At 38.4% G+C, this 18,128-nt stretch overlaps 2 protein-coding genes and 1 pseudogene across 4 annotated transcripts in view; 1 reads left to right on the top strand and 2 right to left on the bottom strand.

Annotated features, from left to right (window-relative positions):
* Nucleotides 1–2,948, top strand: part of LOC144651808 (NAD-dependent protein deacylase sirtuin-5, mitochondrial-like) — a 16,222-nt gene extending 13,274 nt beyond the window's left edge. Inside the window, exon 7 of the mRNA XM_078511820.1 lies at nucleotides 2,816–2,948. The gene's annotated coding sequence lies outside the window, so the exon portion shown is untranslated. The remainder of the gene's footprint in view (nucleotides 1–2,815) is intronic.
* Nucleotides 1–7,043, bottom strand: part of LOC144651697 (epithelial splicing regulatory protein 1-like) — a 15,230-nt gene extending 8,187 nt beyond the window's left edge. The window contains exons 1-4 of one of the 2 annotated variants that reach the window (XM_078511644.1): nucleotides 5,923–7,043; nucleotides 5,630–5,752; nucleotides 2,851–3,070; nucleotides 2,137–2,226 (exon numbers count right to left, since the gene is read on the bottom strand). In XM_078511644.1, coding sequence (XP_078367770.1) covers nucleotides 2,137–2,226; nucleotides 2,851–3,070; nucleotides 5,630–5,752; nucleotides 5,923–6,051 — 562 coding nt within the window. In that variant the 5' untranslated portion in view covers nucleotides 6,052–7,043. The remainder of the gene's footprint in view (nucleotides 1–2,136; nucleotides 2,227–2,850; nucleotides 3,071–5,629; nucleotides 5,753–5,922) is intronic. The other variant, XM_078511645.1, reaches the window with a different exon arrangement.
* Nucleotides 7,044–12,179: 5,136 nt separating this feature from the next.
* LOC144651688 (uncharacterized) overlaps nucleotides 12,180–18,128 on the bottom strand; it is a 43,165-nt pseudogene continuing 37,216 nt past the window's right edge. Inside the window, exon 5 of the transcript XR_013570364.1 lies at nucleotides 12,180–14,198. The product of XR_013570364.1 is annotated as an uncharacterized LOC144651688 (transcript). The remainder of the gene's footprint in view (nucleotides 14,199–18,128) is intronic.

The raw sequence follows: 18,128 nt of genomic DNA on the forward strand, positions 1-18,128 counted from the left end.
CGAAGGTTAAGAAATCAAGGGTTTGAGAAATCAGGGCCGGGTTGTTCAAAGCACGATTAAGCTAATCCAGGATTAGAGTGAATATTGATTTCAGTTTTTTAACTTCTTAGTGAGGTTTTCTGTTTATATATTTCCTGTCCTCCATTTTTGACATTGACTAATCTCCAACTCCACAAATCATAAGCAAAAAAAAAAAAACACTTTTATACACAAGAAATTGAACCCTGGATAAACTTTTAATCCTGGGTTAGTGTTAATCGGCTTTCGAACAACCCAGCCCTGCAGGATTCTACTGTATTTGAAAGACAATAGTAATGTTCAATTCCAGGATTGAAAGTTCACCCTGGCTAGGTTTTTTTAAAAGCAATTCAACCCTCCAAAATAAAACCATTTTAGTGACTAAATTGGAACCGAGGTCGCCAGCCTGTCTTCTAAAATTAAGAAGAAGGATTGAAAGCGTGTGCTTAAATTAGAGACTAAAGTTTTTTACTGGCGACCAAACTTAAGCAGTCGGTGGCCAAATGGCCACTAAGGAATAAATGAACTGGGAGGGTTGCAATTTGTACTGGTAATCGTTAAAGTTGCAGTTGAAGATTACCTAAAGCAAAACACTAACTAAAGATACTCCGCTAGTGTGTAACAGAAAAATGGAAACTGTTACTGATAACCTATAATAATAGCATTATGAACCAAATTCAAAGTAAATGCTAATAGGATTAGCTAAATCCTGCTGTGAACAACCAGACCCAGGAGTGGACAGTGGCATTGATAGTGAAGTGTCTTGCACAATAACACAACAAGAGGACACTAGCTATACTAAGGGATTAATGTCTGGACCCACAGGTGTGCATCTAGACAGTCTGCTTCCTATTATTTGACAGAAATTAATCAGTATTTGGAATTTGTTCTTAAATTTAGGAAAGCTGCCAATGTTATCACTCTTCATTGCAACATTGCATAACCTCAACATAAACGAGAAGAGTATTCCACTGAACGCCAGGAAGAAAGCAAGAATTGAATTTTTGAGACAAGTGTGAACAATTTTTATGAGCCACATATCCCAGGTCTACTCCCTGGTGTCAAACAGTCAGAGAATAAATTGAATAAATTGAATAAATTGGGCTAGTCAATAACCTCAGAGTGGTTTTCATTAATTACATGTATGATGTGAATAAACATAACCAAGAAATGGTTATTCAAGGAAAAACTTTGATACTAGTAAAACAGAAATTGCCAAGCTATTGAATGTTAGGGGTTTTAGGGCTGGTACAACAATTTCATTTCAAAGAAAATGTTTCTTTAATCAAAGTGGTAAATGCATGTGTGCGAGCAGATTTTCAAAACAGCTAACTGGTAGGCCCAGCAACTACTGATTCAAAGAAAGAGATGTTTATCACTATACAATAACCACTAAATATCTTAGACTGCCAAGATTGGCTTTGTATTGTAAATGGCAGATAAATTACTAAACTTCTGTCATCAAGAAACCAAAGCCAATCTAAGCAGGCAAGAGTGACAGCTCAATATGCTTACATGCCTTGCTCATACAAAATCACCTAACTGGTTTCATTTTTACACTGTTAAATATGACACAAAGACAAAATGGTTGATAGCCAACACAAATCATTAATGCTTACACTAGAAAGCAGGTTTGTGCAGTATTTGTGCGTTCGCATGCTGACCAGAAACAAAGTGATATGAGCATGGCATTTTCTTGTCTCCATAACTTAAGTTTATTTGCATAGTAAACTTTTACTTAAAATTTTAAACAGCTTTTAATCTCATGACCAGTATCAAATTTAATCTTGGTTGAAGGTAGAGGTTACTTTCACAATGTTTGCTTGTAAATCAAGACTGGTAACAAATTTCTTTATAGTAAACAAACATTTTATCCTAAAATACATAAATATATTATATAAACATTGAAAATAGAAAAAACTACACTTTCATCCTAAATATATTATATATAATTACAATTGGATCCCGCTAATTCGAACTCAGTTGTTTCAAATTCCATTATTTTGAACTAAAACCCGGATATTTCGAACTATTTTTGGTTTCCCCTGATGGTTCGAAATAACAAGGTTTGACTGTATTACAAGCGCAGTATATTGTACCACAACAACTTTATCTTACCTTCCTTAACAAGATATTGAACCACACTTGCCATGAGTTTACAATGCTCCAGACCAGCTGGGCTGTTATTATTTACATCAATTCGACAGTCTGTTAGAGATGTTAAGAAAAACCATCTGCAAAACTATGGTCATTTGAAAACATTTTGATACTGTGAAACCATGCCCATACATGTGTAAATGGTGCCTAGATACCAATGCTCTTCTCTCTACAGTCTCTACACCCAAGATGGATCGCACCTTGGGGGTAGGGGGGGGGGGGGGGTGGATTTTAGTTGAAAACTGCCCAAGCCTTTCAGTCCCATAAGTGGTTGGCTTCTAATATTTCTTCTCACAGTATAATCCATATTTCACACTTGGTGAGAATAAAGAAAAGATCATCAACTTGAGAAAATTATCTTGTTCTTACAAGAGCTTAGTTCCTTACCCCAGGGTGGGGGATAGGGCTGGACATTAACGTTCCCCATCTTTCCCTATTCTTGGCCACAGCTGCTGCTGCGGCCCATGATGTTAGCCCCAGCTCAGTGCATTCCTTTTCCACTGTTCTCCACCATGTTTGCAAATTTTCATAACTAACATCAAAAGGAATGTATAGAAATGAGTAAAGAGAATAAGAATATTTTGTGCTTGGTTTTGAAAGTGTTCATCACCTGAGCCTAATTACCATCCTCTTATTTCAGTTACATTAATTGGGTTACCGCTAAAGAAAGGATACATGAAGCCACCTCCTCAAGGTTTTTGAAGTCAGAATCATGCTTCACAGCCTTTTTGACTTCCTTCTTAAGATCATAGAAGCTATAGAAATGTGGCAACAACTTGGCTTTCTTCCTGCCGGCTTCCAAATGGAGGTGATGTCTCAGCGGGAACTGTCCATCTGTAACAAGACACCATCTTTCTCCTGTGCATGTCAGGGTCTTGTCAACAAAGTTGTCAAACTGTATAGAAAACAATGCCGTAACATTATTTGTTTAGCTCTGGGAAGGAAATTGTAGTCACAACAAACAAGACAAACTAAATAAAACTCCTTGCATTATGATCCCTATACTTGTTTAAAAGGTCAATGTTGTATTGATAATAAAACAAACTTGTACAAATTTGCTCTTTGTGTGGTTTGGATAACAAGAAAGTCTCTTGCATTGACAAAATATGACAAAATAAAATTACTTTAACTTTTGTTTTGTACATTGCAAATTTCAAATATCCAGAAGAAAGTATATATAAGTCAAATTGGAGAAAAAAAAAATTAAATTCACCTGGGAGACAGGAAGAGTACTTGGAATGAAATTATGTTGTTTTTTGAAATCAACAGACAGGTTTAACACGTAAATTAATGAGTCAGCTGATCTAAAGAATAGAAATCATAACTTTGTTTATGGATAATCACTTTCGTTACTGTCTGGGTGTAGATGCTGATAGCGGAAATTAGTTGCTTGTTTCCACTAAATATGTTTGACAAACATTGTAAACCAATCTATATACCCTTCATTCAACAGGAGATATAAAAATATTTCAACAGACAAGGTGTCTGTAAATTATGGAAATAAGTAAAGATCAGTGGGGTTATCAGTCAAGTCTTGCTGTCATTATCAGGGACTTTCATCATTCAATGAGAAAACACTTTGCCCTTGTCAAAATAGAGAAAAGTAAAACTCAAAAAATTTTAAGAAACAAACAATTTTCTAAAAATAAATTATAAATGAAGGGTTGTGCTAATAAGCTTTTTTAATCCTGAGAAGCCAAGTGCTGTGCCAAATTAGAATTAGCCAGTGAAATAGTATTATTTTATGATCACCACTTTGGCATATTTTTGGAAAAAAACACTAAGAAACTATGCAAATATTTCTCAAAAGGAGGACCAATAATCTCTTCCCGTTGACAATACTAACTGTCAATCACTTGGCGTTGACAGATTTTGAGGGGTTTCCTGTAAGCCACAATTGTAGTGAGAAAACAATAGAGGGACAAAGAAATTTCACGCAGTGTGATATTTACAGAGGGTCCTGAAAGTCCGTACATTTTTCTTATTCACCGAAGAACACCAAAGAAAAATAGAAATGTCTAGGTTTTGTTCTAGAACAATACAGCCGCCCACTCGCGCTAAGGAGATCACTAATGTTTCGATCACAACACCAATGCAAATTTACGCGGCAACAGAGCGAATGAAATCGACTAGAAACACGTTCCGAGAACTTCGCGAACCAAGATGATTTGATTAAACGTTCTAAACGAGAATGAAGCCAATTAAAACTTATTCTTAGAGCACGCGTGAGACAACAGCGTTCTTTTAGACTAATAAGCGAACGGGCATTTACGTGACACTCAAGAAACAATCAGTCGAGACTTGAGATTTATTTTGGGACGCGTTTAGACGCGATCGCAAGTGGAACACATGATATCGAACAATCGATCGCGCTGTTCTTGAACGCTTGACCCGATGTGAATCTCCGATTTCTAGCCTTCGAAAAAAATTTCTGACAAGCCTTGAGTGTGTATACCGTCGTTTCTCTGTATTTCCGGGGAAACGAGAAAACCCATCCAAACACGAATTTGAACAAGCGAATATATCATTGGCCCAAAGAGAGCTGTATTAACACTTTCATACTAAACTGCCGATAAAGATCATGAATATTGTATACGAAGGCGATAGTGAAAATAATATTTCATGCGTAGGGGGGTTGTAAAAAGAAAAACTAAAATAAAAATCCGAGATTTATAACAACCTGGCGCCCAGCGACTCGGAAACTATGGGAATATGCTCGGCCACACAAGTATACGAGAGTTAAACAAAAGGGCACATAAATATTATTTGCCGATTCTTTTGAATATTCGAATACGTACAGGGTCGAAAAAATTTGGCCCCATACGCTACTCCCGTGGCGCTTTCTCGGTTTCCCTACCGCCGCAACCTAAGATACAATCTGTGATCTCGGAAATATTTACTTCACAAAACCTCAAGGATAAACCTCGTTAGAATTAACTGTTTGTCCTTTTTAATATTTTATTCCCGCGGAGTAATTTTTTTTCTTTCCCGAATTGAATTTTCAAGCGACTCGGTGCCTACGTCTCGACTATTATAAGCGCGCGACCAAATCCTGTATTGTGGGCCCCGTCTCCCTGTTTACCTGGGAGATCACAATGGAAATGCCGAATGTACAAAAAACATGTACTGTCTGCTCCTGTCGAGCGTTTAAAAAAAATATCTGGTGAAAATTCTTCGGCCCTTGCCGGTTGTCAGTGTGTCTGTGTGATTCAAAACTCTTCAAGCGTGCGAACGAGATCAAAACACGACAATGAAACATGTATGAATTTTACATGACATGTCTTGAAATTTTCCCTCCTCTGTTTTCGGCCACAAGCGCTCTTCCGAGGACGGGATAACGTAAGGGACGACAGAAAACGGAGTATTTTAACAGCGACATTTTCGTGTCTTGTTGTTGATCGAACAAAAGGTGAGCGGAAATGAAGGATTAAATACACACTAGCGGTAACGTTACCTCTTCTAAGGCTTCCCCGAGCTGTTCAGCTTCACTGGTCACAGGCGACTTGGTGGGTTGTTTTAACGCTTCGTTCGCTCCAGACAAGCCCGATTTCACAACACATCTATGCACGGAACCCAGCTAATTCGGCATAAACGAACACAGCGTTAGGATTAAAATTCAACATTATATTGTTCTAACTTCATATCGCCCCCAGAGCCCTTGAGAAATTTTTTTTTCGCGTCCGGCAAGGGAAACCCCGACACAGCTTACACAATCCAATAACAAGTTACCGCAAGAATTTTTTTTACCTGGTTTGATTTGACATCGAGAACAATCCACGAGATCCCAGTGATGGTCTCCTCTTCTGTTTCCGATTCTTCGGCCGGTAATCTTGTGGCGATGCAGTGAAAGCACACCAAATGCTCGGGAGAGCCCATGTTTTCCCTTGCACAGGGAACGAATCAATGAAATGTTGTTCTTGAGTAAGTGTGAGTGGGAGCAGAAAACCAGCCGGGTCGAGTCACATGTCACTAAAGATACCGGCAAATACTGGCCGCTGATTGGACGCGCGTCGAATCGGGGGCTGGCCCACATGCCACGTGGCTTTAGAATAATTACCACGCTTCACTGAATTCTGACTAACACAGTTTCCATCGCTAGAGACGAGTTTTACCAGGCAACGGGTTTACCCTCTCCGCTATTTGCGAATAAACAATTTTCGCGCGCTCATAAAAGGAGCGTTTAATGACAGGATGCGAGCTGTTTTGCTCGAAAACGACGCTTTTAAATTTTAATTGGCCCTTCTCGCACTGATGATGTGAGTAAAAAGTGACAGATCGAACAAGAGGCAAGCCTGTCCGTATCACATCACTTCCCTGAACTGGCCTCAAACTGGTCCGGTGCCAAAGGGCGAGCGAGCGAGCGAGTGGACACCTTCATATACAAAAATACAGCATTCGTTTTCAATAACACACCAGAAATTTCACTTCCAATCGCTTCATTTGCCTTTTAAATCTAAAATATCTAACGCTATCCATAGGACTTACTATAGAACCGCAGTTGCACTTGTTCCAGAATCCTGGACGAAGCGTTTCGCAATTGAAGTGAATAAATAAAACATGTTACTGTTACTAAAATTCTTGCACAAGTAAAATATTCTATTATTGTTTATCATAATTTTTTTTACAGTTCTTTCAAGTATATTAAGCGATTTTCCAATGGTTACTAGCACCTGTTATCGCGGGTTAAAGAACGTTAACCTAAATATAAGCGAGAAAATCCTAAATTTTTGTCACTGCACTTTGAACGACCAGGAACTGGGAATGAATTAGTCGAAAACACCCTCGTTTGGTAAGCACTTGAGACATGACAGCGTTGGCAACTCCAAAATTAATTTTTGGCGGGTAAAATGTAGCAAACCGTAACGCAAAGAGCTCTATTCGTTCAATAAAATCAAGCACTTTTATCTAAAAGTTGTTTCGCTTTGATGCGAAGTTCAGATACATGTTTTTGCCTTGATATACTAGAACGACTTGAAACAACAACATCCCAGATAGGTGATGGCAAAATATAAACACAACTGACGAAGCTCACGAAATTCGTTCTGGGAAAGAATTATCTCGAATCGTGATCTAAAGAAAAGCCGGCAAAAAGATGTTTATAAAGGGCTTTACAGATAATCCTTTAACACAAAAAAACGCACTAATATAGATCTCGAGTAAAGAAAATATTTTCTACATTCACGCGAAGTTTGGAACTACTATATTAGCCTCAGGAAAAATTTCCATAAAATTTTACGCACGCAAGCCCCTACAACGCAACACGCATCTTTGAAATATTAAAGCGCAAACTACAGCGATATCTTATAAGAACAGCGACGTGAAAAGATACTGATAAATTACAATTTAAAAACTAACTTCTTATAACTGCTGACGGACGGAAATAGTCAGCGACCGGAATTATCTTTATTTGGCTGATCAAACTTTTTTTATTTGGCATGATTAAATCCTTGTGCTTCCGATATTTCCCCGCCGTCGAAGGTGTTTACGACCTTTAAATTCCCCATTGAAAAAGCCACGATATTTAAAGGTGTTTTTTAAAGATCTAAATTATAGGAGAGTCGGAGTGTTAAGAGCGACCAGTCCGATACAGAAATAAAAAAAAAATATTAGATCTTTTGTAGGGCGCGTAGAAAAAACGCGGTAAAACCAGTGCTAAAAAAAAACAACTTCACAAGAAAATAATACTAAATAGTACCGAAACTCTTCGTGTTAAAATTGTAATTTTAATACAAATGTGAGCTAACGACTTGGACTTCGTTCACTGATCGAGGGGATAGATGTGTATATTTAAAATCTATTTTAATCAGCTGTTTAACTGTGGATCTTCTTAATAATGGACAGTGGTTCTGTGTAACAAACTCTTGTATGGAATTTACTTCGATGATATTTTACTTGAGTGCTAAAAAAGCGATAAAATCACGGCCAGTTCGCTTCTATTTTTTTCGGTGGAACGAATAATAATAACGAATATTTTACTGCCAAGTTCGTAACTGTGAGTTACTATTAGCTGAATAAATCCGTCTGTAAAGCTAAACAAATATAATAAGTAAGTCGAAATCTTTTGAGTTCAAAACAGCTCAACGCGGTAGGGTAGAAAAAACTAGAGCGTTTATCACGAGAAAAGTATAATATCGCAAAACAAACTACTAAAAAGAGATATATGAGGAGAAAACATCCTGTCTCATAAGTATGCCATCAATACTGTCGATAGAATTATTAAGACATTGGTCAAATACATCAAAGAAGATTTATTAATACGCTTTTTTATGTTACCGATCAAGGCAAAATAATGTTTGCGGCGTTCATTTTCGAAGCCAGGCAAACTGACGGAACTGTAGAGACAAACCACTCCTAGTTCGAAGTTTAATTATCTCTGTAACCATCCAAAGAATGAAACTTTGTAACCGAATTCTACGCAAAAAATTAAATGTAAATCTTCTCTGGCGTTTTCGTCTTCCTGTTATTTCGTGGAAGTAACATTTAGTGTTGCCGAAATAAAGGTGAAAATTTTGTTTTGTATATATTTTGAGGACTAATTGCTTCGGCTTAGCTTAGCTGGGTGCAAAAAGATGTAAAAATCATTTCGAGAAAACTTGACAAAAGCAAAGATTTTTCCTTACGAGAACGGGTCGTTAAGGATGCAACTTAATTCAGTAAAGCAGCTCTAGAATAAATTAAGTGCGCTGTTTACGTACGAGAGAAAACCGGTTTGCTTTGAGCGACACATAACACGTTAAAGGAAAATACAAAGTACAAGAAGTTGACAGACCTTCAAAAGAACACCGTCCGTGAATAGCAATTAGAGAGTATTTTTCCCGAAACAGACAGTTAAATTGTCTTGTCGCCGTTTACTTAATTTTTTTCAAGCCTTCTCACGGGGTTTAGACGCAACGTAAAGTAACTCTAGCTGATCATTTTCTAGAAGGTACAATGTTTTAGCTTACAAATCACACATACAAATATCTTGTACGATTACAGGCGGTTAAAAAATGGATTTATACGCGAAGCATGTTGCTGGCAATGTTCGTCTGTTAGTTCATGTGATCTTTGAAACACAGTGGTCTTTTGCCAGTAGGAAAATCCCGATTGCCAACGACGTTGCTTAGGAACCGATATCGTATCCCGATGGCGACAAGTTGTGGTTCGGAGTGTTCGTGCTGCGTTCTGATTGGGCAATATTAATCGAAAATTCTTCGGGTTTTTACCGATGATATGGCGGCCGATTTTTTACTGACTTTATCAACCAAAGTAAGTTTCTTGACGGTTACATTATAAGTAAATGTCGGTTTAGACCGAGCATAGTACACTACAATTAAAATTGTGAAATCTGATCAAATACAAAAAATTCAACAATTCAATCGACTATTGCTTACATGCATGCAACTGACACAGGCCTGGCAAGATTTTGAGCTACTGTACTTACATAAACACTGGCTACTGGTTTACTTGCTATAACCGTTTCGTGATCAAGCGATTCGTGTTTTCTACGAATAAAGAACTTTCACCAGAAAGAAAAACTAACATGACTTTACAAACGCGTTGCTACACTTCGAACAGTGTTTTGTGTAAGTTGGCGCACAACTTGAACTGTCTCAACTGCGAGACAATTTGTAGATAAGTTGTCTCGAAACTGCATGTGTTCATGTTTAAGACAAGATGTGCGTCGAGTGATGTTACAATGTACAACGTTTAGGCAAGTTGACCAGAGTGTTGCGCAACTGTTACGAAAAGTCGAAATCTAACACAACTTGTGTCTCGTTCAACTAAAATTGCGAGACAGCTTGCTGGATAAAAATTCCATAATGTAACGGCGCAATGAAAATACATTTCAAAATACTGAAATGAACTCTCGCAATTGAGTGTCTTTAAAGACTTTAAATAAACCTCCATAATCTGATCGATCTTCTTGCTGAACCGCAGTTTCTCCGACAAACCCAGATACGACAGTCAGTGTTCAAAGAAATTTGTGCTCGAGTGTGAACTCTCGTTAGAGTCACCACTGCAATACACAATGAAGACACCACTCTTAACTTGTTTCACATTTCCGTCTTTTTTACATTGTCTCTTATGTACAAGCCTCAAACTAACAAAGGTGCCCAAAGGTAACCCTTCCAACATAGTGAGTCAGTGCTCGCGTGGAGGGCTAAAAAACTCCACTGCGATCCACATGAAAATAGAGAAAAAATCATCAATATGGCCTGGATGCAACACAAAATTCTCAAAAACTAACATTTAAAAACAAATGGCAATCAGTAAAAACAATTAATATTGCGCACAGACTGAAAAAAATAAATACATAAATAGTTCTCCTATCAAAATCTGCCAGCTTAGATTAGCTGAAGCTAAAATAGTTGATTATAAGACCTCTAGTAAAACAGCCAAAACTGTTTTGTCAGTATCTTTTCTCCTACAATTCTATGCCAACTTTTCCATCCAAGTTTCAGCTTTTCTGTCTTGATTCTATACTTTTATATTTTATTTTATTTATCACAAGCAACTAACACCTTTACCTGCGAGTATTCATAAATATATTTAAGCACACGTGGTTTGTTCTTCATCTCCGCAAACCTCATGGATTTGCCTAGAAATAAGTGTAGGATATTTCTTCGGGTTAAAGTTTATCTTTCTCGTGGGCGTACCTCCCATGAATGGCCAAAAAAATACACTGCGACTACAAGTTAACAAGATTTGTATAAAGTTAACAAACAACGGGCAAATCATGCGACCAAAGAATAAACTTTCAACATCGTATTGTTTGTTCGGAAACAAAAGTTGCTCGTAGTTACAGATTGGTTTGGGTAAGAATGTCAATTTGTAAATTTTAAATAAAGTTGTATTGTTATTATTATTTTTAGAGCTGTTCACATAATGAAGCTACGACTTCCTTCAAAATGCAATTGAGTATATTTTTATATTTTCTAAATTAAAGTTTCATGGCGTTGCAAAGACAACGGTGATTAATATTTTAGCGGCTTTCTTTTCTAACATTCGTTTCATTTTGAGTTATTCTTTGTTACATTTGTTACACAAAAAATGGGAATATCGCTCGAAGCACGCAAGTCTTAAAATTACACAATTACAAATTATATCTTTAAAGAGTAAAAACCTTTATATCTTTTAAGAGCAAAAACCTCTTAACGAAAATTTCGATTGGTTGGAAATTTTCAGCATTAACAAAGGCTTAGAAAGGTGTTAAGCAGAAGTGATTCTTATTGAGTCTTATTGTTGATGGAATCGAGAGAAAAAGCAACCGATTTTAAATCTGGATATAAGAAAAAAACGAATCTGTCCGGACAATGAAAGGCAAGATTTGAAGATTGTTATGAACCTATCAAAGCAAACATTTTATGAGAGAAGTCGACTGAAAACGGTGAAAAGTTTGTTTGTGGTTCTGACGTCACGACGGGCCCACCTGTCAATCAATGCAATCATTAAAATGGTTTCAATGACGTCATGACACTGTCCGAAACTATACAAACCAATATAAATGGTAACAGACGTGTTTTATAACTGACTTTTCTCACACTAGAATCTTCGAGAAAAGAATTAAAAGAATTTAGAATGAAGGATGAAAGACGAAGCTTTTGTAAAAGACGATAAATCTAAATCACAACAAGCGTGGGCATTACAACAGTTCTATTGCTTATCGCAAAATGGCGTTATTGAATTCCAGACAAACACAAATCGAAAGGAAATTCGCGTGGTAAAGCTATTGTTAAGGTAAAAAGATGTACGTCATTTCTCCACGTTTTACGCCATTTGGTTTGGGAACGCGGAGGTGTAAGGCCAGTTTTATTAGTTTACATCAAGTCAAGAACTATTTGTATTCAGAGGAAACCCGCACTTTTGTATTTACTTGGGCAGAAGGATTTGTCGTATTGGCCTCCGCAAGTGACACAGTTGAAACGCGGGAACTTAGTTTCGCGCGCGACGTGCGAGATACCCGCGCGCGAATCTTTCGTGTCCTTAGGTTTTTAATTTGTTACACAGTAAACCAACGTGTGTTCAAACTATAAGGAATTTATTTCAAACAAGTACGCTACTTACAACTTTTGACAAAAACGTTGTCTAACTATCGACGACTTTTTATTTGAAACTGTTGCACCTGACCTACTTTTTACAAGACTGCAGAAAAGCTAGTGTATATTCCACTTTCAATTTGCAACTTTCTGATGCTAAGTTGCATTTCAACGGACACAAGTAAAATTACGAAAGGTTCTTACCCATTCTAGGTTAAATTATACCGAATACTTCCTTAACACGAACCCTGACCACGAGCAAACCGACCAACATCGAACTTATCAGTCATGGGTTTCTGAAAAATTGTTCGGCATCTTTTGGTTTTTAGCAGTTTTGAAAATATTGCAAGTTGAGAAGTTTAAACTTCGAATAACGATTGACTAAAAAAACACACAAAGTCCTTCAGCCAATCAGAGCTCGTTCGCTGTTTTTAACCAATCATGAACAGGAGTAGGAGCAAAACAAACGTTTTCCCGCGCTTTGCAACGGCTCTCCCGCGCTTGGCAAGGGTGTCACGTTTTCCCGCGCTTGGCACGGGGGTCATGTTTTCCCGCGCTTAGCACCGGTTGCATGTACTGATTCAAGTTTTGATTGGTTCATTGCATTATTTTCAAGCCTTGCGATTGGGCAAATGCGATTACATTGGTTTTGGTTTCACGAGAGCCAAAAGAAAACGGTTCTAATCGTTTATCGACGCTTGTCCTTCTCGGCACGCGTGATTTTCAAAACTGCTTTAGACTTTGGATGAAATCAGTTACTAATAAATGAAATGGTTCTCCTTTACGACAGAGAAAATTATACGTTTACTTAAATGAAGTGGTTCAATTCGAACATTCAACACCTTTACCTGAGCTAAAGATTTCCGATTCCTCCAAATATTCGATCTGCTTATTCCCAAGGTTAACTTTTCAGCCAACCGTCCACATTACAGTTTATACTTAACAGGAAGATACGAAACCATCAATAAAATGCTGATTAACAATTAAAAAAACTGCGCAAGATCGAATGTAACTTAATTAGCCGCCAAGTACGACATACAAGAAGCATACTTTTTCCGCTTCGGCAACATATTACAATCAGTGTGAAATATCATCTGTTAAAAATTTTAAAATCCTTAAGGAGAATATTTCTTCCAGTGACACGCAGAAAAAGGAAGATTTAAATAAATTGCAAACGCAAATATAAGTGAGTCTGTATAAAAGGAGTCACAAAATTTTCGGTCTAGTAGACAACTGAGAAAACCTCGAGGGTGAATCCATTTGGGCGCCATATTAGATTTAGATTGAGGGTAGCGTTTCCCGAGGCGAAACCGAGCGTGACATGAGCAGTGCTCGGCAAATCCTCGGGAAAGACCGCTCCCGGTCGCATGATACCGATATATCCAATATGGCGCCCAGAAGTGTAAAAGTCACTTGTACGCCCTTCATTGTTCAAATACTTCATGCTACACAAAGTGTTCGCGTCTCTTGATTAAAAAATAATAATAAACAGGTCTCCAACAAGGTCTATATTACTCTTCATACCTTGTGCCTCCCTGAATCCAAACCTCGATAAAACGCAATAAAACTGCGTAAGAATCCAGTGAACGCGTTAAACGATTCCCAAAGCTTTGAGCGCTACATTCGCTGCTGTCTGTTCAGAGCCTTTTTTGGTGTTGCAGCCGCTGCTTGTGTACGCTGATCCGGCTACTTGCACGGTACAGGTGAAGACGCCATTGTCTCGATTACTGGAGTAAACTGGCATGTCCAGCTTGGCTTTTTGGCAATATTCTTGAAGCTTGTTTTTGTGCGATGTAAACGTGGGTGATGGGGCCGCGGTCACCGGTTCTGAGGGTGGAACTGCTGGTGCGGAAATCTTCTGCACTGTTGGGGTGGAAAAATGCTGGACTGAAGGTGTGGACACGTTCGAAACTGAAGCTGTACTGGAAGGCGGTTGTACTGAAGCTGTACTGGAAGGCGGTTGTACTGAAGCTGTACTGGAAGGCGGCTGTACTGTAGCATTTGCTGAAAGGTAAAGAAAGAATCGATTAAAAAAATGACAGAAAAAGGAGCCGCATTTCCAATGGTCTTTGCCAACTCCTTCGGAGCACGAAGAACCAACATGTAGGCGATACTCCCTATAGTAAGAAGAGAAGTACAGAGAAGCGCAACCCGAAAAGGATACCTTTTTCAGGCTGTTGGCCGGTATATAAAAGGGTAGGGATGTCACGAGTTGGAGCGTAGAAAAGGTAGGGAAAACTGCTATTTGAGTATGTAAAAGAACTTTTCAAAATTTCTCGAACTGTCCCACCAAACGGTGGATTCATTAAAGTACCGTAGAATTCCGGTTATAAGCCCTGGGCTTATACAACTTCGTAAGGGGTTTTGGGTGGGCTTATAAGCGGAGGGGCTTATATCCGGGAGGGCTTATAAGCGGAATGAAAAAAACGTTTTGAAACGAGCCACGGGTGTGTTGATGGAAATACGTTTTTTAGTTAAAAACGCATAATAAAGCAACATTTAGCCCTGTTCAGTACTGTCGTCCGGTAGAGGGGGGCTTATATCCGGGGGGGGGCTTATAATCGGATGTATTTTTTTGTTTCCAGGTTGATGGGCCTATAAGCGGGGGGGGGGGGGGCTTATAACCAGAATTTTACGGTACACTTTTATGGGGTTTGTTAAGAAGAAAATTAAGAAAAGTGATGGAGCATCCCATCGGCAGGTACGTGAAAGGGATGCCATTTTCTACTAAAGGTATATCATAGGGTTACCTTTTCTGTCAAAAATGGTATAGAAAAGGGCAAAGGTTTGGACCTCGATTCAGGCCATCCGGAGTCCGCTAACCAAATTATAATAAGGCCACCGCGCCTCGCTGGCAAATGAGTACGAAGTTCTAAACCCTATTAAAGAATCTTCCGTTTTCGTTACCGCGCTAGATACTACAACATCAGGGCCCGGTTGTTCACACGATTAAGCTAATCCAGGATTAGCGTGAAATTGATTCAATTTTATATTTCGTTGAGGTTCTATTTTCTGTCTCACAGTTTTGAAATGACCAATCTTTTTAACAAAATATAGCGGCCCTTTAAAACAAGAGATAAATCTTGATCATCTTTTATCCTGGGTAGCGTTAATCGTTTCGAACAACCCGGCCCAGATAGCTAGAGACATAACAAACTTCACGCAGAAGTTTATAGCAGGGGCGATTCAATAGAATTTGATCATTGGGTCTTACTTAGCTTCAGAAAGTCTGCCAGGCGACTAAAAAACATCAACATGCCATTTTTTTGCAGCACATTTTTGACGGATTTAAATTTCGTCAACCAAGGGTAATCTGGGATTAGTCTCGCGTTTAAATTTCGCTGCATTTCATAAGTTACACACTACCCTATTCACGCCAACTAAACAAGTTTTGTCTTAACTTTACAAGAGGCTATGAAGTATTTCGCTACTTGTCCTGTAATAGGGACGTAATAATTGCATTCAAATTTGAAAATAAAAAACTCGGTACGTAACGCCCATGCACAAAATGTTACGATTGATTTATGAGGTCAAATGAAGAAAATGAATTTGCGGTAACCTTCTCGGACCTATTGTACTTCGTATTTTACACTGGGTCTGACTGAAATATACGCCCAGTGATTATTACAAATGGTCGAAAATCGGACACTCGAGATCCAGCGTTTATTAATAAAACACGATATGTTGATATGCTCCGGAAATTCCCAAATGCAGATATTTTAATGCCCCAGCCACGCTCTTGCAATACAAACACTAATCTTGTAAATAGCTACTTGAGATGTCTGATAAACGCAGGTGTAGAAATCTATTTGCAAGGCGCCTCCGAGAAATGCGATTTTTAATCTTCGTGCTCTTCAAACAGTACAAACACTACTACTGGATAACAAAACAAGATTTCTAGAAAAAAATTCAAAATAAGTTCCCAGGCAGATTTTTGTGGATTAAAACATGGTTTATTTCAAGGTATAGTAACACAACACTTCACGGCTGGAGTTTTTCGATGAGCGTCGCGAGGGATTAGATGAAAGAAAGCTTTGTTCAAAACACTCCTCAAAAGACCTCAAAATATATTCCACTCACAGCTATGTATTTGTTTGCTTACCTTGAGGTAAACAGTGAAAATCAATCCGAGTAAATCAATGAAAATTTGCTTTTTAAGGCGAGAATTGGCGTCAGAACTAGCACCTACGGAAAATTAAATTGATGCTCCCCGCGTCAGTCTGTTAAAGACGGGGACGGAAAATGTTTCAGACCAGACAATGTTTCAGACAATAGTTCGGACAATTAAGAAAAGATGCCAACGTGATAAGCTGACTGAGTTTGTCTGCGTGTCAATTTTGTCACTAGTATGTCTGCCAGCTGTTCTTCTTATTGTCTAGTAAATTTCTCCTTGGAGACTGTGTAAAAACAGATTGTGCTCTAGAGCGATTCTGATACTCCAAGAATTTTGAGACACCGTTTGATTTCTGACAAACAAAGGTTTCGAAATCCACAAAAATGCAAGAAAATTGTCTTTCTCTGTCTCGAAACTTAATTGAAAGTCGAGAAACAAACCGCAAAGCAGCTGACAAATGAAAAAGGTGAAGTACTACTCCACTTCCATCAAGCCATTCATGTAGTCCATCAGCTGAGATCCGAAAATTTGGGTTCATGGCTCACTTTCGGGGAACAAACGAAACATGTCTTATCTTAATCCTTGCCTATTGAGCATCACAAAAATGTATGATAGCAAGGTTGGAACGGTAGCTTTCACTTATAAATCGAATTTTAAATTGGCTCCCCTATACGCTTCTTAGTTTGGCCGCCATCTTGGATTTTTGGGGTGAAAAAGCTGCAAAGCTGCCTGCATACTTTTAACGTAAACGAATCGCTTTCAAACGCAAATTTAAAACTTATTGGAACTAACAACATGATTTCGTTCATTCTAGTGTCAAAAACAACAACGTGATGTCATATGTGACGTCGTCACGGCTGATTATTGTTCACAATGTGACTGTTTGTACCACAAAATAAAGCAAAAAGTGCAGATTTAAAAATTATTTCACGAAGAAAAGAGAGCGCCGCCGTAGATAAAATACCATTGCCATTCAAGTGTCTTAAAAAATCCCCCTAAAAAACAATCGTCATTTTCCAACCCAGCCCTTTATTTCAAACATATGGTCCCATGGACATGCAAAGTACTTTAAAAAAGAGGGAAGAGGTGCGAAGACCAGAAAAGTGGAGCTTTTCCAACGTACGAAACGTACGTCCGAGCTATGGCGATTAGCGGGGAGGAGTTGCAGTATTCGAGGTGATCATTAAAGATACGAAAGCATAAGTGTATCAGCTGTACGAGAAGACGTGTCAGAGTGTGGATCCATGTGCTGTGCTATGAGATTCACGGCGCCAGGGAAAGTGAAGCCAGAGAAAAGTGAACGGCGCCCGGGAAAGTAAAGCCAGAGGTTCTCCCACCACGCGAGGCATCTCCACTAACCGAACTCAATGTTACAAGAGGAAATTTTCAAGCCACAATCTAGAGAAGAGCTACTGATTCCCTTCCGGTAATTCCTTCACCGCTCCAGAAGAGTTGACAGAAGCATAGCAGCAGTGAAGGAGGACTTTATACGAGTGTGGCGATTCTGTCTGTTCTGTACTCAACAATCTCTTAACTGAGCCCTATTCTAACCTTATGCGTGGACGTAGCTATGTAATCTGATTTGGGGTATACTGATTAATGGTGTAGTATACTTGAAAAAACGTAGCATTGCGATGGAACGCCTTTATGGTAATTTTGTTTTTTTAGATGATTGAGGAGCAAAAGGAAAACGAGCTGAAAAACAAAATGGCGGACATTGCGACCTCATTTATTGCGTACTTTGCTTTTATTACCGTAAACAATGCTAAAATAATGTCCCGAATATGTAGTACCTCTCAAATATATATCTAAGCAAAAAA

The sequence above is a fragment of the Oculina patagonica genome, chromosome 4 (assembly GCF_052425735.1).
Source record: "Oculina patagonica isolate OP01 chromosome 4, crgOcupat, whole genome shotgun sequence".
Taxonomy (NCBI): domain Eukaryota; kingdom Metazoa; phylum Cnidaria; class Anthozoa; order Scleractinia; family Oculinidae; genus Oculina; species Oculina patagonica.